At 46.0% G+C, this 26,123-nt stretch overlaps 1 protein-coding gene across 8 annotated transcripts in view; it reads left to right on the top strand.

Annotated features, from left to right (window-relative positions):
- nhsa (Nance-Horan syndrome a (congenital cataracts and dental anomalies)) overlaps positions 1–25,276 on the top strand; it is a 59,454-nt gene extending 34,178 nt beyond the window's left edge. Inside the window, exons 2-9 of one of the 8 annotated variants that reach the window (XM_030433980.1) lie at positions 11,919–12,071; positions 13,222–13,355; positions 13,965–14,027; positions 15,844–16,036; positions 17,914–18,045; positions 18,667–21,480; positions 21,997–22,120; positions 22,198–25,276. In XM_030433980.1, coding sequence (XP_030289840.1) covers positions 11,919–12,071; positions 13,222–13,355; positions 13,965–14,027; positions 15,844–16,036; positions 17,914–18,045; positions 18,667–21,480; positions 21,997–22,120; positions 22,198–22,819 — 4,235 coding nt within the window. In that variant the 3' untranslated portion in view covers positions 22,820–25,276. Of the gene's footprint in view, positions 1–11,918; positions 12,072–13,221; positions 13,371–13,666; positions 13,718–13,964; positions 14,028–14,084; positions 14,938–15,843; positions 16,037–17,913; positions 18,046–18,666; positions 21,481–21,993; positions 22,121–22,197 lie in introns of those variants that run through there. The other 7 variants (XM_030433979.1, XM_030433987.1, XM_030433982.1 and 4 more) reach the window with 7 other exon arrangements.
- The last annotated feature ends 847 nt before the right edge of the window (positions 25,277–26,123 follow it).

The following is a 26,123-nucleotide window of genomic DNA, read 5'->3' as shown; positions in this document are numbered from 1 at the left end:
GTTCGCACACATAACACGTTGTAGGCGTTGTCGCACTCCTGTCCTGTACTGCTGGCTTGCCAACTCTGTTCTGTCTTCATACCTTTTATAATGAATGTCGAGACGGAAAGAGTGGCACCTGTTACAGTTTCCTGGGACAGTTGAATAGAGCAGAGCCATCATTGATGATCGCACTTTAGCTCGTCTGCCGTGAAAACTCGCTAATTGATCGGTCACATTTTATGTTCGTTTTGCAGTAACTCAGCAGCACAGTCACGGTGTCAGGTTACAAGGTTGACCTCCTCCTTTACTGTTCATGCAGCACCATGTGATCTGTGCGGTGCTACTAATGCTAATGTTGCGGAAATGTAAGCTTTAACACAAAGTTTTACGCTGTTTCTCCCACGTCTTGTGTCGCCGTGTTGTTGTCACGCACATGGTATTGTTTTGACATTACGTAACGTCCGCAGTACAGAGCAATCACGATGCCGGCTTTATTATAGGAGTGACATTCTGGAGCACAAAGCCCAGTGAAGCATGTTGGTTTGGCAGAGAAACACGCTGATGAAAGATTAATCTGCTTTGCCGTTCAATTCTTGTTTGTCTTGGCTTTGATCTCATGGAAAGGTAAATTCAGTCCCGAGCCGCTCATCCTGTCTGGCCACAGAGAAAACACTTTTGTTTCACCTTTTTCAAACGCAGCCATATTCCCGTAAGCACTCTGGCTCACGTTGACAGATCTGACCATGCAGACGCTGCTCACATTACTCCTTCCCTTGTTCTGACTCCAGCGTTTTTCATTATCCTCCACCTCGTGGTTAACACTACCCTTACTTCCAGTAAAGCCGGGATCTCTTCTCTCTTTTTTTACACTCCTAACAACAGTCCCCGCCTTTCCCGAGGTGCCTGCGAGACGGGAGCGCGGACTGAACAAAAGCAAGGGGGTCAGAGGGCGCACATTTTCATTTGTGAGACTAATAGCCAGGTGTACCTAGAGGGAAGGGGAACCCGGAGAGCTTTTGCAGCAGGGACCAGCCCAGACACACCCCTTCCTCCTGTGCTGAGGCTGGGCCCGAGTGTGTGAGCACTTCAAAGGTCTAGCGAAAGCAGGGACCCGGGCCAAGCTCAGCGGGAGAGCCATTACAGCCCAATAGGAGTCAGCTGTGACCTCAAAGACCGTTAAATGATGTGATATGAGAGGGTGTGCTGCGGCCCCCCCAGAGGCATGTATAGTGAAGCAGGAGGACAGAGCTGTAAAATGAACTCCGTGCTGATTTGAGGGCTGAAGGAATTTTAAGTGTACTTAGGAGGTTAGGCTGTTTCTCTCTCTTTTTATAACAGTTTTTTGTTCTTTTTTTTTTTTTCCTATTCGTGCTGCCTTTACAACCCTAAAGAGCTGCTTTCCTGGTCAGTATTAATGTCAAGGAGGAGTTTCCCTTCATAGTACATTTTCCCGGGGAAGTCAGTGCCAAAAAATAAGCCTTGCTTTTTTTTTTTTCTCTCTCTCTCACTATCAGCAGCTGTTATTGCCAAAATGAGTATGAAAAAAACAAGAGGGTTCCTTTGATCATTCAGCATCTTAAACCCCAATGTCCGTCGCATTTACTGCGATAGAGAAGAGTGAATGAGTGGCCAATGAGCTGCTGATTTACTTGAGTGTTTACCGATGTGAGCCGACCTCCCAGCCTGTGTGCAGACCTAATAATGAGGTGTTTAGAGGTCAAGAGGTAAAAGGTTGCTGAATGCAGACTCTGACCCCCGCTGACCCCGGCTCACTGCACACGTAAAAGGACAGAAAAATGAAATGACCGCCTCTGTTAGCCGGGAGTCGCTCTCATTCACAGTTTTTTTTTTTTGTCATGCGGTGGCTTTGCTTTTCATTGCTCAGCGCGCGTGTCAAAGGGCAGATGCTGGTGAACAAGAGGTCAGGTCGTATTGAGTGGACAGGGGAGCGAACATTCACAATACAGACGGGCAGACAGGTCTCAGAGAAGTGAACCGGTTACGAGGGACATTCAGTTTCTTTCTAAGATTTTAATCAGGGCGGATCTGCTTACAGTAAATTAATGACTTCACCACTGTTTTCGCGCTCGCTGATAGGTGTAAACCAAGGTTTGATTGCAATAAATGGGGAATTACAGTGGAAACTCCCACTTGTCTTGTGTGTTTGGTGTGACTTGTGATTAATTGCGTTGCATAAGGGCGAGAATGAACTTTTCCCTCTGTTCTTGGAGCTGATTCTGACCGCTGCAGCTCAGACGAAACATTCTGCGGCGGCTCGTTCTGCTGGGCTCAGTCGATTGATAGATTCCTTATTTGATCGTAATAGATTAATTGTGACTGCTTTTATCAGTCTTCCAATTTGATGATTCTGTGTGTGAGTTAAAATTATTAAAATAGTGGTTGGTATGTTTTCCCCATTATTTTGGACATTTTGGACTTTAGACGTAAAGAAATATACAGAGAAAATAAAAAAAAACTGCATTCATTGGTGGCTTGAATGAAAGTGTTACAGTAAAGCATGTGTGAAATTCAGAACTGCTCTGTCCCTCTCAGAGTACTTCACTAACGCTTGGCTTCTGGTAAACAGTTTATAAACATGATTTTCACAACCAGATCACCGTCTCTGTGCCGGTGCTAATTTATAGTTTTATGTTAGAGCAGCAATAATAGATGTGTGGTCGATTGAGGCAGTAAAATAAATAGATATCAATTCAATTCAATTCAATTCGAAGAACTTTATTTTTCCGTTAGGAACTTCATTTGTAAAAAGCGTCAGTGCAGTGCAAATTTTAGACAAGATAAATAAGCAAATAAATACATACAGGTGAATACAAATGTTAAAGAAAAAAAAAAAAAAAAAAAAAAATTAGAAGTACAAAACAAATGTTAAAAAGAGAAGGACACTCATCCACACGCTCACACACACACGAATACACACCCCCACACACAAGCCAGACCGGGTCAGCTGTTCAGTAATCTGATTGATGCTGGGACAAAACTTGTCATGGCTCTCTTTGTTTTAAAAGTGAGGGATCTGTATGATAGATAGATAGATAGATAGATAGATAGTAGGGGTGTGCCAAAATATCAATTCTACGATATATCGCGATATTTCGTCTTGAGGTACGTTATCGATACACTGGTGCCAAACATCGATATTTAAAAATGTAAAAAAAAAAGTTAAAAAATGGTTTTTTTTTTGGTTTTTTTTCGGCCCACCACCACAACCCCTCTTCGTAGGACAGCTTTATCTTTATTCAAACATAGGTATACAACCAAATAAAATTAAAAAAATGGTTTAAGTAGCTCTGAAACCCACACATATAGATATTTAATGATAGATAATGATAGTAGTCAGTATGTGTGTTAAGAAGAGTCACTGTGCAATATACTCTTTGTTTACTTGGCTGTCATTCATGTGAAATTGATTGACAATGTTTTGTAATTCCTGTGAAATGGATTCAGTGCAGTCAATAAATTCTGAATTTCTTCAGTGACACAGATATTGTGATGTATCGTGGATGAAATTTTTTGCAATATATCGATTATCGCAGAATCGCTGTATCGTGATATTATCGTTATCGTGGGCAAAATATCGTGATAGTATCGTATCGCGAGGTACCTGGTGATACCCAGCCCTAATAGATAGATAGATAGATATAATTACTTTAATGATCCCAGACTGGGAAATTATATTGTTACAGCAGTAAAAAAAACAACAAAAAAAACAACAAAAAACAAGCCGTGAACACAACAGTGACATGTTGCACCCTTATAAAGTTGATATAGCGAATGTTTTAGCTAACGTGTGTGTATTTAAACATCCAGTAGTCGTGTGCAAAGCTCAGCGGGCCTGTATTCACAGGTACAAAGCACGGGCACATCTACATTTTAATCCTCGGTGTACTTTTCCCTAATTTCTCCAGCTGGCTGTCAGTGCTGCTCTCTCCATATCAGTGTTTCCAGGCAAGTCATGATAAACTGTATTACCAGGGGAAACTATGTAAAGTTTACCTTTCCGTTCAGGTCTGCGTGCTTTTCTCTATCAGCGCTTGAAGTGCTTCGTTAGTGTGACACAGTAAGAGCAACCGGCCCAGCTCCCCGTCCCCCGACATGTGAATAAGAGCAGTATCAGCAGCAGTATGAAGTAAATCTGCTTTCACTTTTTGTTCCCCCAGATCCCACTCTGTCCCCGATCCTATTTATTATACGAACACACTCAGAAACATGACCAAATTAAATGTTACTGTCGCATAAATGTGTTTCGGCACTCTTAACAAAAATTGCCCGCCCGTTACTGTGCTATAAAACACAACACGTTCTCTTCACCCAGCCTACGTCTTTGCTAAACCTCCAGAATCCTCTCTCTCCTTCTCCCTCTCAAGTCAGAGTGAGAGATCGTCTCGCTGGCATCGTGCCTAACCTGCAATATGTACCACTCCGGAGGGTTCAAAATGGAAAGTATTTCAAAGTCACCGCAGCCTGCTGTCGGACTTTGTAGTGGTAATACGAAGCAGCTGAGAAAACAGGCCCTCAGTCGTACACGCAGCTCCTCCGCTGCAGCTCCGGTCGAACTTCAGCAGGATTCGAGTATCAGGAAATGTCCCTGTGTGCGTGTTTTCAGATATTATCCCGAATAATTCTTAGTCAGAGTTGTTTAAGCACCGAGCATGTGTTTAGAGAAAGGATAAACAGAAATCTTATAGCTCTTTTGGGGGGAGTGTGTGACAGAGGGAAGCTTTGAGGTTCAACTTCTCAGTGATGTGGGTTTGGGTTTTTTTTTTCCTGCTGTTGAAATGAATTCTTGTCTATCCACGTCATTTGCGTTGGTACGTTACTGTGCAAGAGTTCAGATACTGTACTGACTATCTGTAGTGTTTGCCATCGGCAGAACGTTGTCTTCACCGAGAGGAAATGCACTTTTCAATCTTCCATAATGGAAACTGTGATATCTGATGGGATTTCCCCACTCATTCCTCATTTCCACCCTCGCCGTACCTCCCGGCTCACAGACAATTTAGCGGTCCAGGCTCCGGTCCAAAACCTTAGGGTAAAGCAGCGTCTCCTGAAGCACAAGTATGATTTAATTTCACCACCAGACGAGTTTTTCGTGTGTGGGCTTGCGGCCGTGCCAGCGCGTGCTGACATCCTGACCTCACGCCAGGAAATACAACCAGACTTGTGGGCACTGCAATTAAAACAAAAGCAACTTCTCACACCTGCATTGCTTCTCCTGCTGCGGTGATGTCATCCTCTCGCATAGGTTTCATTAAAGAATGAATGAAACTGTCGCGCAGTTTTACGAGACTATAAATAGATTAGGCTGTCATAATGGGGGCAATTCCTCATTTCTCAACCCGGTATTTAAACGACTGGCGTTGAGGGACAGTAAAGCGCTTCAGGAAGTCGACCGGTGGCTTGATTACAGCTTTTCCGCCCTTTGCCGCGGTACCTGCAGGCAGGCTGAGAGCAGCACCCGGCTGCAACAATGGCTCATTTAGCCCCCCTGTAAGGCCTCCTGGTTCCCAGCATCACATTCCAAGCCGAGGTCACAGGGCCCACCTGCTGCCCCACATCAAAGCAGCTCCAGGTGAGGCGAGGGAAGGCATGGTGGCAGAAACGTGCAGAGAGAGAGAAGGAAGGAGTTCTAGTTTCTTGCACTCAAATTATATCTGCAATTGTCCTTCGTGAGCCAAAAAAGTGCAGCAATCGTTGAGGAACGTAATATTTGGTCCAGTGGTAAATAGTTGGATTTTAATCATCTTGTGCAAACTGAGGTCACTGTTTCAGCTGAGTAAGAGCTTTTGACTGAAAATTAATTGGTAACAATTTTGGTAACGGTTTTGTTCTTTAAAGGGGCATGCCACCAACTTTACACTTGCACTTCTTCATTCATAACGATGACTCTGAGTTAAAAACTTGGGCATTGAGTTTGATCAACGTGGGCAGTGAGGGTCAAATGAAAAAATGCTGCTTGATATTATTGGAAATGTTGTATCCCATCACTTTTGTGGGCTATTGTCTGAATGCCACGGTAGTTTTGAGTTTAATTGCGCTGTGCAGTTTTTGTTATTCTATTCTATTTGTATTTTCTATACTTTCTGATGATGTATTTTTATAAAGGTCCAGTGTGTGGAGCATTGTGGCATCTCTTGGTGTGGCTGCAGATTGCAACCAGCTGAACTCTGTCCCAAATTCACCTTGGAGGCCTCAGTAAAGGATTATCTTGTCTTATCTCATCCAGACTGACAGAAATACAACTTTTACATGCATCAGTAAGGCAACATGTCATTTTTCTGTCAGATATAAACAATAATTTGCATTGTTTATCCGCAAAAACAGCTACCACGCTGACACTCGCCCCCTCTAATCAATGCTATAATTATAATTTCAACAACCTAGCTCCCCAAAGTTGTCGCAGTTGTTCCACTCGGGTTTACCTTCAGCGGTGTGTCTCAGCAGGTCTCCAGGCTTTAGTCTTGTCCCTTCTCCTTAATGTAAACATTCTTGTGCCCCACCTGCTGCAGCGGGTCACCAGCAGCGACATCAGCATCAGCTGGGAGGATGTGCTGTGTGCTCAGAGCGGATTAACAGGGGAGACGGGGTATTATTCTGCGCCTGCTGGCTCTGGGACTCTGCTCTTTGTTTTTTTACTAATCAGACCTAGGAGGGGACTTTCTCCAGCGGCTGACGTCCGACACGCAGGGCAGCGGCGGCGGCGTCTTTCTTCACTGGCAGCAAACAGACTTCTGTTTTGAGCTGTTTAGATTTGTGGCAACAGGAAAGATGCAGATAATTCTCTCAGCTATTTGATGAGTATCTGTTGACGTGTTGTTTCTCGCCCGATTCAGGTGAGCAGCTTTATGTATTCATTTGTTCCATTACTCTGCGGTGTGTACTGAAATGCATCTGGCTTCATGTAAAATTCTGCATTCACATTTAGTCAGTTTGGTTCTATGATCTGTTTTGTTATGCGGCACAACACTGGATTATGATCCAGAGTATGTCAGAGATTTATCCACAAGCCAAACAACATTTGCACACCGGTACTTGAACATAACGGTGTTTGACTTATGGAGTCAAATTTCCACCGTCCTGTGCATCATCTGACATTCCCCTGCACCCTCCAAGATCCTCCATTGTGGGCTGAGTGGTCAGTGTTGTTTCAGCGGTTTGGATTAGCACTCCTCCTGTCCTCCAGCACACCATAAAGAGATTAGTGGTCGCCCAAGTCACGGCCTGGCTGGACCATCTGTACCTAGCACTGGTTGGGTGAGGAAGGGGACATGGGGGGGGGGGGGGGGGGGGGGGGGGGGGGGGGGGGGAGTGTGAGCAGATGTTGCGGTGGAGCTGTAGGTCAGTGTGACAGTAGAGTCGTGGGACGTCACTGTGAAGACACGAGGCACACGGGGGTTGCGTTGAGGTGACCGAGGGAGAGACTCTGCCTGATTTAATGTCTCACTGACGCTTCGGGTTCGAACCACACGGCTGTGTCTGTCATGGCTCTAGGATGCTGCGTTGCGCTCACGTCCCAAGGTACTGTATAATTTACTGGAGCTTTAATTGAGCTGCATGTCCCGCCGGCTTCTCTCCGCTCTGCGCGCACAGCTTTGCGACCTTGGCCGCGGCGGTTAGACGAACGTGTCCGCGCTTTGTTTGAGCGCTGTCACAAGATGTAAGAGTTGACGACATGGAAGTGCTCTTCTTCTCCGCCTCTGTCGGAGGCATCCGGGGTTGTTTTTGCGTGGTTGGCTTAACCTGTGTTTACAGAGTGTGAACATAATTCAACTGCGGGGAAGCTCCGCATGCTGGGACACCCAGTAGTTGCTGCATTGTTTGTTTAGCAGGAAAGTTCTGTGCATGCTTAAAAAGGCTGTTTCTTTTGGATGTCTTACGCAAAAAATTCACAGTTTATTGCTCGAATAGTACTCCTTTCACACCGGACAACAAAACCTAAGAACTCCCACTAACATCTGGCTTTTGTCTTCAATGGGAAAGGGTACAATAATCGAATGACTCTGCAGGAGTTAAGGGTAAATATTTTCTCCAGCTCCAGTTGGCAGTGATGGGAACCTGACACACGGATGCACGTGCTAGTTTTCGCCCTGTTTTTGTGCAAAGTTTTGGTGTTGAAGCTAAGGAAGCTGGTGTGTAAATACTTAGGTTTACCTTCAGTAACAACAAATCTGCATGTACGCACTGATCTCAATGTAAATGTTCTGTAAGTCTTAAATTTACCACACAAACTTGCATCAAGTCCACACATCTGACCGAGCTGGGTCCACCCTACATGTCTGCATGTTCTGTAAAGTTGAGAAAAAGTGTTTCTTATCTAAGTGTGACCTAATGGCGGACATCTGCGGCTGTGTTTTCCCAGGCCGCCGGCAAATTGTAGGTGTGTGAGAGTGTGAGTGTGGGTGTGAGGGGGGTTTGGCTTGGCTCCTGTCTGGGCCGATGCGGAGTAAATTACAAGGCAGAGGCAGTCTGACGATGGAGGCTTTCATCCCCCCCTCTTCTCCCGGCCCGCAGGCCTGCTGGCAGGGCTGATAGCGGTGAGGTTATTGAGGGGATGATCCTCCTGCAGATGAAGTGGAGGAGGGAGGAGAGGAGATTGATGGGCTGCGTCAGGGTTTAGATAATGTAGTGCTTGATTTCAACCCGACTAAAAAAAAAAAAAAAAAAAGTTCACGGGACGACTCTTTTGCCGGGAAGAAGGAGAAATGCGCGCGGAGTGGAAACGGGGTGTCAGACTGTCAAAGAGTTTTAGCTAAATGTCTTGTTTTTCTTCTCTCCTGCGGCCATGTGGCTCATTTGGCTCATTACTGCCATGTTGACGATCACTCAGCCTGGATGCGAGACAAAAAGAGAAAGCTGGCGTGAGGTCAGCGAGATGACTGAAGGCTGATGTGTTTTCTTTGGCCTCATTTGGGGTAACAGCTGACCACGGCTCTCCCGTTTAAGGGTTTCCCCATGTGCACCCCTCTCTCCATGAAAACCTCTTAAAAAAATGACAATGTGAAGTAAGTGCCGATGTGTTTTAAAGCCTGGAGTGAGACAAAAACGGGGGGGGGGGGGCGGTTAAATGGAGAGCACAGAGTGTGTCCTAGTTGTTGTTATTGTTGTCAAATGGGTTTGTAGTTAGCAGGAGACGCCGAGGGTGTCACAGCAGAGCCAACAGTTCATATCACAGCGGGGGGGCAGAGGAGGTGACAGTGTCAGAGGGCTCATATCTGCCAACACATGACTGCTTCATCGCTTATCTCACCACAACTCAAAGCGGCAGTGCGTCACAATTCGCTGCGCTGTTTTCAAGTTTGAAATATCGCGGCCTTGTGTTGCACAGTGAATGGCCACAGACATATTGCGAACATGACGAAGAGTGACGGATCAAAAGAAAGCACTGGAATGAATTAGATCAACGACAGATGCTTCCAGACAGGATATGAATAGTTAGTGGTGTGCGACGGATGCAAATCTACCTTAGCCTTTAGCCGACGACAGACCTCCACCCAAAACAAGACCTTGACCAAAGTCACAATATGACAGAAATAGTTTTTGCATTTTTTTGGAAATGCACTTATTCGCTTTCTTCAAGAAGTTTGGGTGACCAGGTACCAGGGGGAGTTTATCAAAAGCCCACTGAAAGGTCATTTTTCGATCCTCTTCTCATGATTTGAATTTAGAGAGGGTAAAATGCTGTGACAAAAAGTTTTTGAGGTGTTGGCAGGCGTGTTTCTGAACCTCCGTGTCCCCCGTGCTCCCAGTCTTTATGCTCAGTCTCCTGGTTCTAGCTACGTACTTATCTCCCAGTCATCAGTGAGTGTAATCTTTCCATGTCAAAATCAAAGAAGCCTATCTCCTAAAATGTTGAGCTATTCCTTTAATAAGAAAGTCATTATCTGCTTTTGATGGTTAGCTTAGCTTAGCATGAAGACTCGAAGCAGGGCGAACAGCTCGTCTGGCTCTGATAACACGAGAGTGGTATCAATCATCATTATAAGTATTAATTCCCAGAGAAGTTTATTGATTTGGTCAACTGATGTCATTTTGGACAATAATGTTTATTGTTTAATGGTGAAAACTCCTGCCTCTGTTATGTATGTACCTTGCTGCAAATATTAAATCAGCACATTTGAAGGATCATTGCAAAAAACATATTTACGTTCTAATATCAGTATTGGCTCTAAAAGTCCAGCATCGATCAAGCTCTGATTATGTTAGCTTTAATCACAATTTACATGAAATCTGTCGTTGAAAGGAAAGTAACACGCGGCTTCTAGAAACACATTTTCTTTATAAAGCAGCAGGAAAAGCAGCGCGGCTCCGCGTACGTTACTCGGCTCTCTAATGAGTTCAGCATCCACAGCTGAGCAGGAGACACAACACAGAGCTTGTTTTCAGGTCAACAGGGTCACCACAGAGGGCCTTCAGATCACTCCGGGGTGTTTTATGGAGAACGTCAAGATAAACGCTCTCCTCCTGGGCACTGCATGCATGGCACCACGTCTCTTGGAGAGGACTCGTCAGAGTATTCACAGTCGTCACGCTGCTCGTTGGTTCTGACCTTTGGTAGCAGTCCAACTACGTCTTTTTTTTTTTTTTTAGCAAAGCAGACTAAAATTAGACTTCTGGCTGATGCACAAAGCAAACTTGGCAGCGTGCTTAACCAAAGCTGCCTTCGAACAGACATGGAGGTCAGACAGAGTGTGTTTCAGTAAAAAGCTGGCAGGTCAAGGACGGGCCCAGAAATGTCCACCAGGTAGGGGGAGACTGACAGAAGTGTTTGTCTGCTAAAGTTAAGGCTTACATGGATAATCCTCCAGATTTTCTTTGGATCCGCCTTTAGACATGCAAGATTTTATCTCACATCTCCACATGTAATGCTGTTTACTGTCTGACTGCACTGCACCGTGTTGTGTGTGACAGAGAGACAAAGGAATAGATTTTTTTTGTTTCGTTTTGGGGGGAGGGGGAGGTGTTTCATTCGTCGACCGGGACATGATTTTTGATCAATCTGCTCCTGGCCTTTTTCTTATTTGTCGCACATACATACACATTCCTGTACAACACACCTCTTCTTGTCGATTAAGCGCTCAACATCCAGTAAATCCCGAAATCGTTCCTTTAAAACATCCACGTTTCCCCCTCGCCCAGCCCCTCGTGTGCTATGTGCAATGTGAGAGCCGAGCGTCTCCCTCCGTAACGTGAGGAGGTGCGAGGGGGAGCGGGGAGATTAGTCCAGGTACTGGTCAGTGTTTAGAGGATGAAAGTCACGGTATCAGGTTGCATTAAGAGCCATTGTTCAGCTGCAGATAATAGCACTGCATTAGTAAACAGGCTGTCGTCCCGCTCATGGTGGCTCTGATTATCCCGCTCCTCTCTCTGGTATTTTCATCTCCACCTTAGATCCCAAAACCTTTCTGTTTTATTTTTTTTTTATTTAGAGCTCGGCTGCTCTCAAGGCTCCATATTGTCTCCATAATGGAAAGCTCGTGAGTTGCGTTTTGTCTGGGCTCACCTTAATGATCTTAACCAGTGTATCACCGCAAAAATGCCAGAATGGAAATTTAAAGGCCGCCTCAGCAGTGCCCGCGGAGCTCAGCAGGCTGGCCCTCGCGATGAAAGCGAGTTGCTTTTCCATTACATCTGCTGGCGCACACGGTGACATGTGCCGTACCTCATTTATCAAGAACGATAAAGACTGTGACTTTTTCCCCCCGCTGAACAGAAGCCGGGTGATTGCATTATGTGGCCAGCGAGCTCCAAGCCATCACACAGTACCTGAGGAGAAAAGTACAGGTTAAATACGACTGTGAAGGGATGTTTCACCAGTTAACAGTCACAAAGGGGTTAAAAGACTCACCAGTAGGTTCTTTATTATATATTATATAATCTTTATGTCTGACCTGCTCTGTCTCTGTCTCTCTCTCTGACAGCGGTGTCGAACCTGGATGTGGAGAGTAAGCTGACGGCACATTACCGAGCTCCCTGGCACCAGCAGAGGAACGTTTTCCACCCCTCCACGCGGCCAGCATGTGTGGAAGACCTCCACAGGCAAGCCAACTTCAGCCTGTGGGCCCTGCACCGAGGTGAGGCCCCTCACTGCCACCACGCACACGGAAAGCCAAACAGCTGCTACAAGACTGGCACTCATTCTCTCTGTGCCTCTCTCCATCCCTTTTTTTTGACGTGACATCAAAAAAGTTGTCTAATTTCCTCTGTCTCCAACTTCATTTTAAAAAGTCACCTCTGGGATAAATGCTCCCCACTGTGTTCTTGTTATTATCCCTTTAATCTGGGGTTGCTCTGCCCTCTAGTGGGCAAATCTTGTGATTACACCCTGGTTGTCAGAGCAGGAGAGGATAGTGTGAGCAATCAGATGACATAATCTAAAAGCAGATTTTACAGGGGTGAACACAATAATATAAACACCTGTCCAACGAATAATTTAGTGTAAGGCTCATAATAAATGTTATCATATTTGTTTTTTGTGTAACACAAGACTTAAATAATCTCTATTTATTATCATGGCAGCATCTCGTGATTATTTTCAGCAATGATTAACCTTTGAGTCTATAAAACATGTATATAAAAAAGGTTTGAAAAATGGTCATCATGGTTTCCCGCAGTCCAAAGTGACGTCTTCAAAAAGCTCCTAATTTTTCAACTAGAACTGTTAAAAACCCAAAGACTCTTCATTTTTGTCAGAAATGACAAAGAAGAGCAGCAGATCCTCACATTTAAGAAGCCTGAACCAGCAAATGTTTGACATCATTTCCTGAGAAATGACTGAAACGGTTCTTTAATTATCAAAATAGGCGGCAACCTATTTTCTTTCCATCGGCTAATTGATTGATCAACTAATCGTTTAGGCTCCAGCTGTAATTTAGTTGACAGTTTGTGTGGTTGCTGTTGATGACATTTTGTTGAAATCATTTCGTCAGCCCCACTGGGTGGACGAGTAAGCAGGAAAACGTAATGCAGTCCTTTACAACAGCGCTAACTACTCTGACTATAATGTTGAATCACCACCACTCACCACTTAACTACTGCTCATCGTAAGCGTCACAGTATTTATTGCAGCCTGTTGTGTTTCTTCAGTGTGCAGCCTCTTGAGGAAAAGCACATTAAAGTCTATGTTAAAACAGAACATATAGACTCATATATAGGTTGAAAGAGTTAGCATGTGTGTGAGTGCACACTGATTGTCTTCATTGTTTTACACGATGCTTGCTGCAGATCCCCAGAGGAGACAATCTGGCAGCAGGGAGCGGAGAGTGACCATCTCGATCTCGGCGGTGCCCCCGATGCCCACGTACCCCTCCCCACAGACTACCCCAAAGCAAGGACAGAGGGGCATAAATCTGACAACGGTGAGAGGACTAACAGTAAACCGTCTTTAGATTCATCCAGGTTTTCTTACAGGGGACTGTCACAAAGTCAGGGTACCAGTCAGTCAGTACATTAAAACGGTCACTTCTTTAGTTGTCTAAATAAACCTTCCAGTTGTGACAATATTAAATCATTTTGCTTGATTAAACTACACAGTTCCTCCTTTACGCATGTCTCTTTTTTTGCCTATGTAACATGTAGTATATATCATATAAAACAGATGAATGTCGTACTCGCTGTGGACACATTTTTGATGTAATTTTGAAGTGAAATGCACATTTTTCCCTCCAAGCAGCCGGAGAGGCTCGTTAGAGATGCTACAACTCAGTTAGCACAAACGCAGGTAAAGAGGGAATGTGACCGTCACATGTTCGTGCAGAGCGCGGCTGTTAAACTTCACGTAGATTTATGTTTCATCGCCTCAGGAAGAGTTTTTACTGTCAGCTCATCGACATATTTTCCATTCCTCACCAAGTTGACCCCAGTATTGTTGTTTGTTTTGTCCATGTGTACGTTTGATTTGAATATCTCCATGCTCATTTCTGTCATTGTGTTTTGTCCTTTTTTTTTTATTTTACAATAAAATTCAGTTCGAATCCACCCGCTCCTCCTCCCCCACCGAATGTTGCCGCTTCTCTCCCTGGAGCAGAAAGGTAGAGGTCCCCCCCTCCCTCCCTCCCTCCCTCCTGCCTCCTGAGTGCTCCTCCTAACACTTTATCTCACATCTCCTCACCTGTCTGACTCCTTCTGATTTACATCTCTTTTGAAATGCATGCCCACTGAAAGCAGCTCCTCTCTGGCATCCTGGCCCGGTGTGTTTGTTGTGAAACTGTAGAAGAGCGCCGCTGTAGAGTTTCACCCACCCTGACACCTCATGCATTTACAGACAGTTGTTGTTGGAGCTGACGTGAAGGGCCGGGCTCTGAGCGGCCAGTATGTGAGGAATGTGTGTGTGAAGGCCACAGCCTCAGCAGCTCAGGGTTTCTCTAATGATAGGGTTGACTTTTGGATGCTTGCGCCTGTGATTACCCATGATCCCTCTGTGCTGCGGTTTGCCCGCTGCACCAATCCCTGAGAGAGCCGGCCGCCTCGCGTTTCTCTCTCTCCGAGCTGTTTTTTCCCCAAATATAACGTGCTTGATGCCCGCCGTGAGAAAGAAATGAACAAGGGGCAAACACCGAACACTGCCACTCCTTTTTTTTCCCCCCTCTCATCCTGTCCACCCTTCCTCCCTCTCCTTCACCGTCTCTTTCTTTCACTCTATCGTCTCGCTCATCCTCCTCCAACTGCCTTTCTGTTCTTGAAACAAATCAGCTGTAAATGCTCTCCTTTTTGAGTTTTTTCTCCCCTACTAGTCGGAAGAAGTTTCCAAGGAAACCGGTTTCTTTTGTGGCCGGGGTTTTGTCAGGGTCTCATTGGTCTGCTGGGAACAGAGAGCACAAAGGCTGGAGAGCTGGCTTTAAATGGGGGGTGGGAGGTTGTTTTGGGGGGGTTGTGGAGGTGGGAACCAGTTCAGCCTGAGAGTCATTCCCAGTTTCTGTGCTGCTCTGTAGGAATCTCAAGGTAAGAACTCCCTGGCTGAAATTAATGTATCATTGAGGCAGAAGCAATAAGGGATCTAGAGTATATAGAAAGTCTGCGGAGGCCCGTTTGGGAAAAAAAAAAAAAAAGGATGTGGAGTTGTGGAGAAGTCCGAGGGGAGGGCCGTGCGGTGATTGATACCGAAGCTGCCGCTCAGAAGGAATGCTGCCGTGAAGTATTTCCTCTCGAATGTTTCCGGAGTCTCGTTATTATGCAGGAGAGTCACTTTGGGTGCCTCAGATTGTCGGAGCATGAGCTAAGAGTTTCCAGACCGGCGTGTTGTGACTGGAAATAACTGTTTACGCCGTTTGTCGCATCTCTGTCCCGCGCTGAGTGACGGAGACGCTCTGTTTATCTCCAGGCAGAGTTAGTGTTTATTGTGACATGTGCTGCACAGTGTGTGCCAGGAGGTTTATTGGCCTGACGTTTTTTTTTTTTGCAAGCCTGGATACAGTCAGGCAGCCATTAACTCTTTTGGCAGGTATTTTTAACAGGTTTTAAATTCTGAATTTCTTCTTTTTTTCGCATGAGCGGAGCCTTTGATCGTCTCTTGTGCTTTCCGTCCTCTTTCGCTGAAGCATGCTCTTTGTTTCCATTACTTATTGGATTCTTTTGCACTCCACATGAAACTCAGCTCCTGGAGGGGGCGCGTGTATTGATTTACCTCGGCTCTGACTCTAAGCAGTCTTCGCCGCAGCTTAATAAGACACTAATCTCCACACCTAGCCTTCAGCGCTCTCCCACATAAACACTTAACCCGACTTAAATCACCGCACTCGACATGTTCCCATTCCAGAAGCTGAGTTCGATCATTCTTTCAGCCGTTTTCCTCATGTAATGCCGACTAACCTTAACCCCCCTAACCATGCAAATATCCATCTGTTGCAGGCTGCGCCCTCTGACCCCGACACTGACGGGGTGGCTCTAGGTCACCGGTCTAAGTTTCCCATCCCTAACATCCCCTCCACCCTGGACAAGCAGACTAACTGGTCTAAAGCCCTGCCGCTGCCCACCCCAGAGGAGCGAATGAAAAGCAGTTCCCACGTCATCAACTCGTGTGTCATCCCCATTAATGTGACTGGTAAATTCAAAGCACTCACTGGTTTATGTATTAATCTGTTTGCTGCGACAGGACCGAGCTGTGGTGTAGATTTGTTCAAAGTTTGTCAGTCTGTCCCTCAGTAATGTTAGCTTCAGCTTTAGCTCTTCTTTAGCTTTTCTTAAAGGAACAGCTTGGGGAGACGCACTTATTTGTGCTCTTGCTCACAGTCAGATGAGAAGATCAACACAATTTTAATGTCTGTCTGTTAGAAGTCCAGTGTGTTGATATAGTGGAAATTCAGGGGAATAACTGGAATATGATATTCATCATGATATTATATGCATTTGGGTGTATAATCCCATGAAACTTCCCACTTTCACCGGTTTTTATATGTGTTTATCGTCATCCATAGGGGAGGGTGAGACGAGGGGTGTTCAGTAGCGTCAGGACGATAATAGGTTTTTGTCGCGGATCGCAATAAACAACACTCACAATAAGTTGAAAATGGTGAATTGTCAGTATCACGATAATCATGAATCGAGATAATCGTGAACATCCTCCCACGAACGACTCGCAAACGCCGTCCAGCTCGCTGACGCACAGTCACACATTGATTTTCCTTTTTCATTTTGATTTTCCTGAGCCTGTCCCTGTGGCTGAAGGCATAGCTCACACAATATGTCCCGCGCAGAAACAAAAACAAACCAGATGTGTGTAAATATAAAAGACTCCAAACTATGACCGACAGGAAGATGAGCTCACCACCGTTTATTCATCCCTTATTTGCGCGGGGAAACCTCATGATTTATCATTACTTATTTCAGATTCTTTGTTTTTCACCAAAGCAGATGTTTGTCTCTGTGATTTTCTTTGTTGTTTGTTTGAAAAATGGCCTCGTCAAGATGTTTGCAAGGAAAGAAAGAGGTTACAGCACCTAAGTTCCAATAAAAACCCTAGCTTGGTCCTCGGCCTTGGTTTCATATTTTGTGCACATGTTGAGATTTCAATCAAATCATCTAATGCCAAAGTATTCTCTTAACATTTATTGTTATTGTTAGAAAGCTGTTAAAAGAAATGAGTCACAGCGTGTCATGAGACTACACACCACGCAGCTCTCTGCTGATTAACGCTGTACATTTGTTGTGCTAACTTTCCCACATCACAAGAAAAACATAGTATTTGCAATAAATGCTGAAGTTCTGTCATTAATTATAAAACGTCCTCATTATCAAAGATAATGTCTCCACAGACAGTCACTCTCAACGTGCAAGTCATGCTTTTGTGCCCCGTTAACTTTCTTTCTCGTGCTTTAACGCTCCGTGCATGTGACTGCGAGGCGAGGTGCCGTGACATGAATGCTAATTAGCGCTGTCCAAACTGTTGAAAAGGCCTGCCGATGTTATTTACTCCCGCTCGCAGCGACTCAAAAGAAGAGTTGTACCACAACAGTGGCCCGAGTCACAGACAGTTAAGGGGGAAAAAATGCACATTGTAAGCAAAGTCCAGTGATTGCTATGGAGCTGAAAGGCCTGACCTGCTATCACATGATAGTCATAACGAGGGGGTGAGGGAGAGGCAGCAAAACAAAGAGGAAACAACAAAACCCAAGCAGAAAACAGAATTATTCCCCTTTTTTAAGCTGCGTGTTTTGGATAAAGATCAAATATAGTTTACCTTTCACAGTGTGGCAGCTCAGACATTCAGTTAAGAAGTAAATTCTACGTAATTTCTCAGGCGCCCACTTTGGTTTGCTGTGCTGTGGAGCCCCATCAGATAACCGTCCTCGACTCCTGAATGCTATTTTTGTAGAACCTCTAATCTAGTTCATCTTGCGAGACAGCGTGAGAGAGGTAAAGAAGGGATCGCTGCCGTTGCCACCAAACAAAGATTCCTCAGATGTCCCGTCTCTGTTGCAGGGGTTGGCTTTGACAGAGATGCTAGTGTGCGCTGCTCGCTCGTTCACTCGCAGTCTGTGCTTCAGAGGAGGAGGAAGCTGAGGAGACGGAGGACCGTCGCCGGTGTTCCCAGACAGGTGCAGCAGGATTTAGGTATGTACCAGATTGTATTACATGAATGAATGTGCGGTGATTCAAACTGCTGCTGAGGAAGTCAAATAAAGGCGACGTTTCTTTCATGTGCTGCGATGTTTGACACATGCTTAGACAAAGAGTTCAGTGTGAAGAGTTTAAATCACATGTATTTTTTCCGTCACAGAGGAAATGTTGCTGCCAGAAATACAAAGCAGTTCAGTGTGTTATGTGTCACGGCGTGTTCGAGTCCACATCGGTGCACGACAGGAGGAAAGCTTCGTTACATGTCCGACATGAATATGAAAGGAGGCATAGTTTCGTTTTGATCTACTTTTTAAGATAATTTTAGGACGTTTCGTGCTTTTATTAGCCGGACGACAGAAGAGAGATGACAGGAAACGAGGTAAGAGAGATGACATGCGACAGAAGTTCTCAGCTGGATTTTAAAGCAGGATTGCAATTCATTGTCAGGTACCGACGCGGAGAAATATCTTTCATACGTTTGTATTAGTGAGACAGACACTGAAAGATGGAAATAGAATGGACTTATTAAGAGCAGTAGTGCTAGTAGAGAAGTGTGCTCATCTCAGTTTTACTCTAAAGTTGTATCTGAGTTTGTTTCTTCCTTTCTTCTCGCAGATTCTGATGACTCTCCTGGCTCCAGAGAGCGGACGGTGATAGTTCATGCCAGTCCCGACATCACTCCCTCCAGTGAGGAGCTGGCCAGTCATCTCGGCACCAGAGACTCAGGTTGCCAGACAGAAGATTTTCTGATCTCAGGCGCGCCGTCTCGGAGGAGGATCAGGGCCCAGAGAGGCCAGGGAGTCTCCCTCTCCCTCTCCCACTCTGCAGGCAACATCTCGTGTCTACAGGACAGCGGCGACGGCATGTTCACCACCTCCGTGGGCGCGCGCCTGCGCTCCCGGAGTCTGCCCCGAGACGGGAACAGGATGATAGACAACGGGCACAATGACAGCGATGATGAGGTGGAGCTCCCCCCCTTCGACACTGTGGACTTCCTGCCTGGACCCGGGGAGTTGATTCTGAAGGACGAGGAGAGCACAGATGACCAGGCCATGTCCGAGCACCAGCTGGGTCTGAAGTACAAGCAGCTCATGGAGAGTCCAGAGCGCAGCTGGATGGAGAGGACCAGATCACAGCTGCCCAGGAAGACCGACATGGGCAGCTGTGAGATCTCATCCAGCTCAGACACCTTCAGCAGCCCCGTTCACTCCGTCTCAGTGGCCGGGGTGCTGGGAGGACAGATGGACCACAAGGACGACCACCAGTCCTCAAGCGGGAACTGGAGCGGGAGCAGCTCCACCTGCCCCTCCCAGACCTCGGAGACGATCCCCCCCGCAGCCTCTCCGCCGCTGACGGGCTCCTCACACTGCGACTCTGAGCTCTCCCTGAACACTGCCACTCACGCCAACGACGACCAGACCAGCTTCATGCTGGACCACTACCAGGGCCTCCGGACCCAGCGGGCAGGCTCCTTCTCCTCCACAGCTATGGACATATTAGAGGAAGTAGGGGCCGGCACCCCCATCGATCGCGAGTGGAGTTACCCCCTCCCAGACCCTCCGGACTCACAGGACTTCAGCCCCGAGCCGAGCAGAGAGGCTGAGAGCAGCCTGGGCTGCCCCAGCTTCACCAGCATGGCCACCTGTGAGAGCAGCTTCTCTGACAAACCTATGTCAGAGAAAGCTGACTCCGTCTCACACTACTCTGTAGACACTGAAGGCTACTACACCTCCATGCACTTTGACTGCGGCCTAAAAGAAAGCAAAAGCTTCACGTATAACTATGCAGCCCCGGGCTCTGACTGTAGCCTGTCTGAACTGAGCGGTCTCATGACTCTGGGGAGACGCTGCCTGTCTCTAAGGAAACCAAAGGCGAAGCCGTGTCCGCCTAAGAGAAGCTCATCCTTAAGAAAAATATGCAGTGAGGGACACATCCCTGACAAGAAGGAACCAAAGATTTCATGTGGGCAGCAGCTTCCCCTGTCTTCCAAGGAGAGGAACCTGCAGCTGGTGTTGTCTGGCTCTCCGGCTCATTTAGAGAACTCTTCACTAGTCAGAGAGCCTCTGGTGGTCTGGGGGGTGGAGGGCTCGGCTGATCTACCCGACTTGGGCGTGTTTAGCTCCACAGATGCACATTCGTTTAAGGACGACGGGGTTGTACAGTCAGACTATGCAGATCTGTGGCTGCTGAACGATTTAAAATCCAACGATCCTTACAGGTCTTTGTCGAACTCCAGCACAGCGACAGGTACGACTGTCATCGAATGCATCAAGTCGCAGGAAAGCTCTGAGTCTCAGACGTCGCAGTCCGGCTCCAGAGCCACCACCCCCTCACTTCCGTCAGTGGAGGGAGACTTCAAGCTGACGTCTCCAGAGAAGCTGGCAGCCCTCGCCAGCCCATCCAGCGGCTACTCCAGTCAGTCGGAAACCCCCACCTCCTCGTTCCCCTCCGCCTTCTTCCCTGGACCGCTGTCGCCGTCCAGCGGCAAGAGGAAGCCAAAGGTCCCGGAGAGGAAGTCGTCTCTCTCGTCGCTGTCGCTGCAGTCGCTCTCCTGCAGGGACGGCGCTGCGTCAAAGGGAGACCTGGAGCTGCCAATCATCCCTCCCTCTCACCTCGACTTAAGTGCCCTTCACAGTGCCGGAAACAAGTCTTCAGCTTACAGGACGCAGATGCAAATCCTTCACCAAAACAAACAGAAAGCCCCAGTGTCACCCAAACCTGTAGCTCCACCTAAGTCAGAGGTGTTCAACGCCCATCCCATGTCCATCACGCCCACAGTGCTGCACTCAGTGCAGCTCCGGTCCATCAGTAAAGACCATGAAGGAAGTCACGAGGACAAAACCGCTCCCAAATGCCCCACTGTGAACTTTACTAGCATACTTTCCAGTTGTAAATCCTTAGAGCTTAAAAGTCCCCAGCTATACAACTCACATCAACACCACACACCCTCTAAGGGGTTGTGTGAATCAATGTTTACCTCAAACGAAGAGCTCGCAGATGGAGAGGCAGCTTGTCAGAGTGAGACGAGGATCAATCAGGACAGAGAGGCTCCTTTGGAGAGTGTGACAGCAATCAGACTGCAGTCAGAGTCGTGGTTAGACATCCCTGAGAGTCATGAAGGAGAGACGTGCAGAGAGTTGGCAGAAACACCTGTCTGCACGCAGTCGGAGCAAAGAACTGAGCCGTGTGAAGTAGAAGAAGAAGAGCAGATAAAAGCAGCTCCTCCTGTCTCTGTTCAGCACAGTTCACCCAACAGATCCAACGGTCTCGACAAAGTGCCTGCTGCCAACGGCCAGTCAGAGACGCTGCAGGGGAGCCCGACCAGTAATGAGACAGAAGCAGAATGTGAGACGACAGTTTCAGCCCTGAGCGCCTCTCAGGATGTAAAGGAGGAGTCCACGGCAGAGACAGAGGACCACTTCAGTAAAGGTAGAGGGTCATTGTCTTCGTCATGTCATATCTGTGATCAGTCTTGACATTTATGGCCTCTGACAGCAGAGGTTACTGCACGTATGTATGTATGCACCAATGTCCTCGTTGGTTGGACTTTAACTTTAAGATGCCTCTACGTGGCCTACATAAGCAAACGAGACCATCTGCCAGGAGGTCGGCTATTTCTAGTGTTCTTGAGGCTCATCGCCAGGTCTGATTCCAACCCATCTGGGCCAAATAAGTCATGAAATTAAGACGATGAAAAAAAAAATGAGGATGAATTGAGGAGTCTCACAGAAGTTGCTCTGAGGTCCGACAGCACAGCACTGAAATCCTCATCATCTGTTGTCCACAGTGGCCGCCAGAATTAGAAGGAAAAAATGAAAAAGAAAAAACAGAGTTCCTTGTCGTAGCTTCGGGTTTGAGCTCCTAGAATGATGATGACTTGTTCTTCAATAATAAAAATGAATAATTAGTTCATCTTCACTAATGTTGACTGCTTTCTGCCAGCAGACTCTACGCCCAGTGACATCACAGCGCCCCCTCAGAGTGACGAGTCGAAGCCGGAGGATGACAGCGTGTTTCTGTCGCCCAGCAAAACTCGGACCACTGAGGATCTGTTCGCCGTGATACACAGGTAAGCGCCTCTGATAGCCGCCTCTTCTGTCCTCACTCTCAGTTCACAGAGACTTAACTGGATTTCTTCATGCTCAGGTCCAAAAGGAAAGTGCTGGGCCGGAAGGACTCCAGCGAGATGGGTGTGAGGAACCGCCCCACTGCTGCATCGGGGAACACGCCGCCCAGCAGCACTGTCAGCTCCCCGGTCTCGCTGGTGTCACCCTCCTCCCCCATGACCCCGCCCGGCCTGCAGAGGGTCACCGGGCCCATCTACAGGAACGTAAAGAGGTCCAGCACTTCCAACGAGGAGTTCAAACTGCTGCTGCTGAAAAAGGGCAGCCGCTCAGACTCGAGTTACCGCATGTCCGCCACAGAGATCCTCAAGAGCCCCATCGCTCCTAAGTCTCCTGGAGACGCCCTGACGGAGTCGCCCAGACAGCCCGAAGAGCCCGCCTCCCCCCTGCAGCTTCCACCAGGACCGGAGCAGCTCTCCAGCCCCTATCCCAAAGCCAACGCCGAGGGCTTCTCCCCGAAATCCTTCCACATGTCTGCTGCGTCAAGGCAGGGCCGCTCCAGAATCCCGCCGCCCGCCAACAGCAGCCGCTACGGCATGCGCAGCAGACTGTACCCGGTGCCCATGCAGGCGATCTCCGAGGGCGAGACGGAGAACTCGGACGGGAGTCCTCACGACGACCGCTCGTCACAGGGCTCCACGTAGAAACAGTAGGAGGTGTCGAGAGGTATGAAATGATTTCGTTAGTTTACAGAAAAGAAAACAAACAAATGGACCAGAATGAGTTTTAATATATACGAGATGTGCTGAGGAGGTTTTTCAGAACATTAGGGATAAATCATGTGTTAATAATCATGCTTTTACTAACTGTGGCTGAGTTTCATAGCTGTTTCCTTTTGGTTATTGTGTGGATACTTTAAACGATTTTATCTGTGTTCGGAAATGTTTTATACATACAGTACGTCTGAATAACATCCTTATGATATGAATGCATTAGCAACAGGGAACCAGATTATTATTATAATTATTATTACTATTATTATTATTAATGAATAGAAGTGATGAACAAAACATCAATCCAGTTCAGTTCTACAGAAAACTCCCGCCCTTCAACCCGACTGCAGTAAATAAATGTTAAATCTTAACTTCCCTGCTGTCAGATTGACATTTCTGTCAGTATCATGTAGAAAAAGAGAAATATATTGGATGAGCTGTATGTATTCTGTGAATACCTATGCAATTAGACTCAATTTTTTACATTTCTTGAAGCCAGTTTGTACAGACGATTACGAACCCCCGTCATCAGGATCCGCGCTGTGAGAAACAGCAGTGGGAAAAAATGAAATAAAATGTGAAGCCTGGATGCATTTGTATATTTTACTCAGTCCTTTTCAAAGCATATCAAATGAAATACTACAATGAATCAAAAACTATTTGCTACGTTTTTAAAATTCTCATGCAATAAGAAAAAATAACTCGAGGCGGGAGAGGAGCCGTCGAAGCCAAGCACTAACTCGACAATCTTAGGAGACGAGAGGAGAGCAGGTGTTAACACGGGAGGTGAAGAAGTGAACAAAAAAGTCGGAGGTTGTGAAACGGGTGAGCTGTAAAAGAACAAGGAGGTCAAGTGTTTGTTTGTTTTGTTAAAAACGCGTAATAAAAGGTCTTTTCTGGTTTGCTGACTTGGTGCGTTTACGAATCGTTGAAAGGGGCGAGCGGAAAGTGTTCAGGAGGATCTGATATGCCTTATTTTACTCAACAAGAGACGGGAAGTGACGGAGCAGCTCGGGCCTCAGCAAGTTGAGTGTTTTCGTGAGATTTTTGGGGGGGTTTGATGGAGGATGGAGGGGTTAAATCTGATGACGGAAAGAACAAGGTATGGATTTGGAAATAAGGCATTTTCGTACCAAATGCTCCTCTATTTTATTCCCCGTCAAAAATCGAACCCGCCACGGTTTCGTGTTTCCTTGTGTGGCAACGATCGAGATATATTTATTTTTGTAACCGACACGGAAAATCTCTGCACGCTCCCTGATTTGGTTTACACCTTCAGACGACCTACAGCTGAAGTATGCAACGAATCGCTGGTATTAATAATCACGTATTTTATCCAGATACTTATTTTGCTTACGAAAGACACATTTTAAATCGTATTTCAGACACTGGTTTGCAGAGACAAATGGGATAAGCAACTCAATGATGTCATTAGAAGATGGCACGAACAGTCATAAGCTACAAGTGAGGTTATAGTTGTAAGTCCCACACGCTCACAATAATGTTAGAGATACACGGTGTTTACTGCAGTGATGGACGCTCGACCATTATGCAAAAATGATAGTCTATGTAGCCATATTACCCGATGGAAGAGTCGTTCTTCTCCACAGGTACGCTGTAAATATCATCTTAATTTTGGCCTTAATGATGCTCCATACTAATGCAATGTCACAATATAACAGGGTACACATCGGGGTCATGTGCGTGAACCTTCATTCCAACCTTTTTTCTTTTTGATTCTGTTTTTTTTTTTTTTTTGCACTGATAAAGTGACGTTTGTGAAGTTTCCTGTGTCTCTTGCTGTACCTGGAGATATTTATAGACCTTTACATGGAGCTGTTTGACTTTCCTTCAGTAATACTCACACTCTGAGTTCGCTTCGGGAAGCGGACGAGATGCTTCTGCCAAAGGCTAGAACGTGCACGTTAGTGGCATCGAGCTGTTTTTTTTTCTTTCCTCTGCCCGTTTACTTGACTGAAAACATAAAAACTGATACTAAAGGAGAAACACAGCGTAACTTACTGTAATGGTACTAGATGCATTTCACTTCACGTCAGATCAGCCTCTGTATACTGTAGGTATCAGCTTTGTAATTTTTTCTTTTTTTTGTACAAACTTGTAAATACGATGACTTTTGGAATCGTCTCAAAGGTTGCTGAATTGTTTCTTAATGTAAAAAAGAAAAAAAAAGAAATGTTTTCAAAAGTTTACATTCATTTCAAAACCTTTGTATATTTTTGAGCTGTGGAACACTTTGTCTTGTATTTATTTTTTAGTAAGCATTGTGGAAATCCCATAGTAAATCCTATCGAAGCCAAGTGCTAGCACCACAGGCTGCTTAGCAAATGTGTATAAAAGACAAATAAATGTGACTGCTTTGAAAATGGCTCTCTGGCTCACTGGTTTATTGCATTTTGTTGTTGTTTTTTTAAGGGTTTCATGGTTTTTGTTTGAGGACAATATGTTGTGATTTTTATCCCCAGAACATTTTCACTGACGGGCCTCTGATCAAGTAATTTTAATAGTGTGTTGTTGCTTATTTAACTCAACCATCCGAACAATCCCTCAACCTGTTTATGATCATCAGATTAAATGCAGTATTATTGTGGCTGCAGTCTCTGCTTTGTCTTGAATAGATGGCGCCATATCTCAAAACAAAATAAGACTGTAGAGTTAGAAACAGTGTAAATCAGGTGTAATTTGTGCTCGAGTGATCAACAGAGAAGTGGTCAATTTCAGTTTTTAAGCACCCCGACATTGTCTCACATGTATTTTGCTCTGTTACCCAAATGCATGTTATTTGTATATATTTGTCCTGACTTGAGTTTCTTAAACAGAATTAGAGGTTTTGAGTGATATTCTGCAACATCGTCTGAACACTAGAGGGCGTTCTTTAGCTGAATGTCCTGTGGGTAATTTAAAAGCAAATTGGGAATACATTTAAATTGGGCCTCTTTGTGTCTCAGGCAGAGACAGATCCTTTTTTTTTTTTTCCAATCTTACATCTGAACCGGTTCCCCTCCGGACTCTGAGCTGCAGTCATTAACACGTCATTCCTGCATGTGTTCTGTCACCGTCATGGTCGCGCTGCAGCTCCAAAGACAGCCATGAATTCTCTTTGTTGCTCTGGATAATGTCAAACCGGTTTGTGACGGACAAAAACTCCTTGTTCTCGGTCATTGAATGTCAAGTGAGCTCAGACTGTAAGTGAAGAGGAAAAAAAAAAAAAAAAAAA

Source organism: Sparus aurata, chromosome 11, assembly GCF_900880675.1.
Source record: "Sparus aurata chromosome 11, fSpaAur1.1, whole genome shotgun sequence".
NCBI classification, from domain to species: domain Eukaryota; kingdom Metazoa; phylum Chordata; class Actinopteri; order Spariformes; family Sparidae; genus Sparus; species Sparus aurata.
The sequence above is the reverse complement of the archived record's forward strand: the minus strand, read 5'-3'. Positions and strand labels throughout refer to the sequence as shown.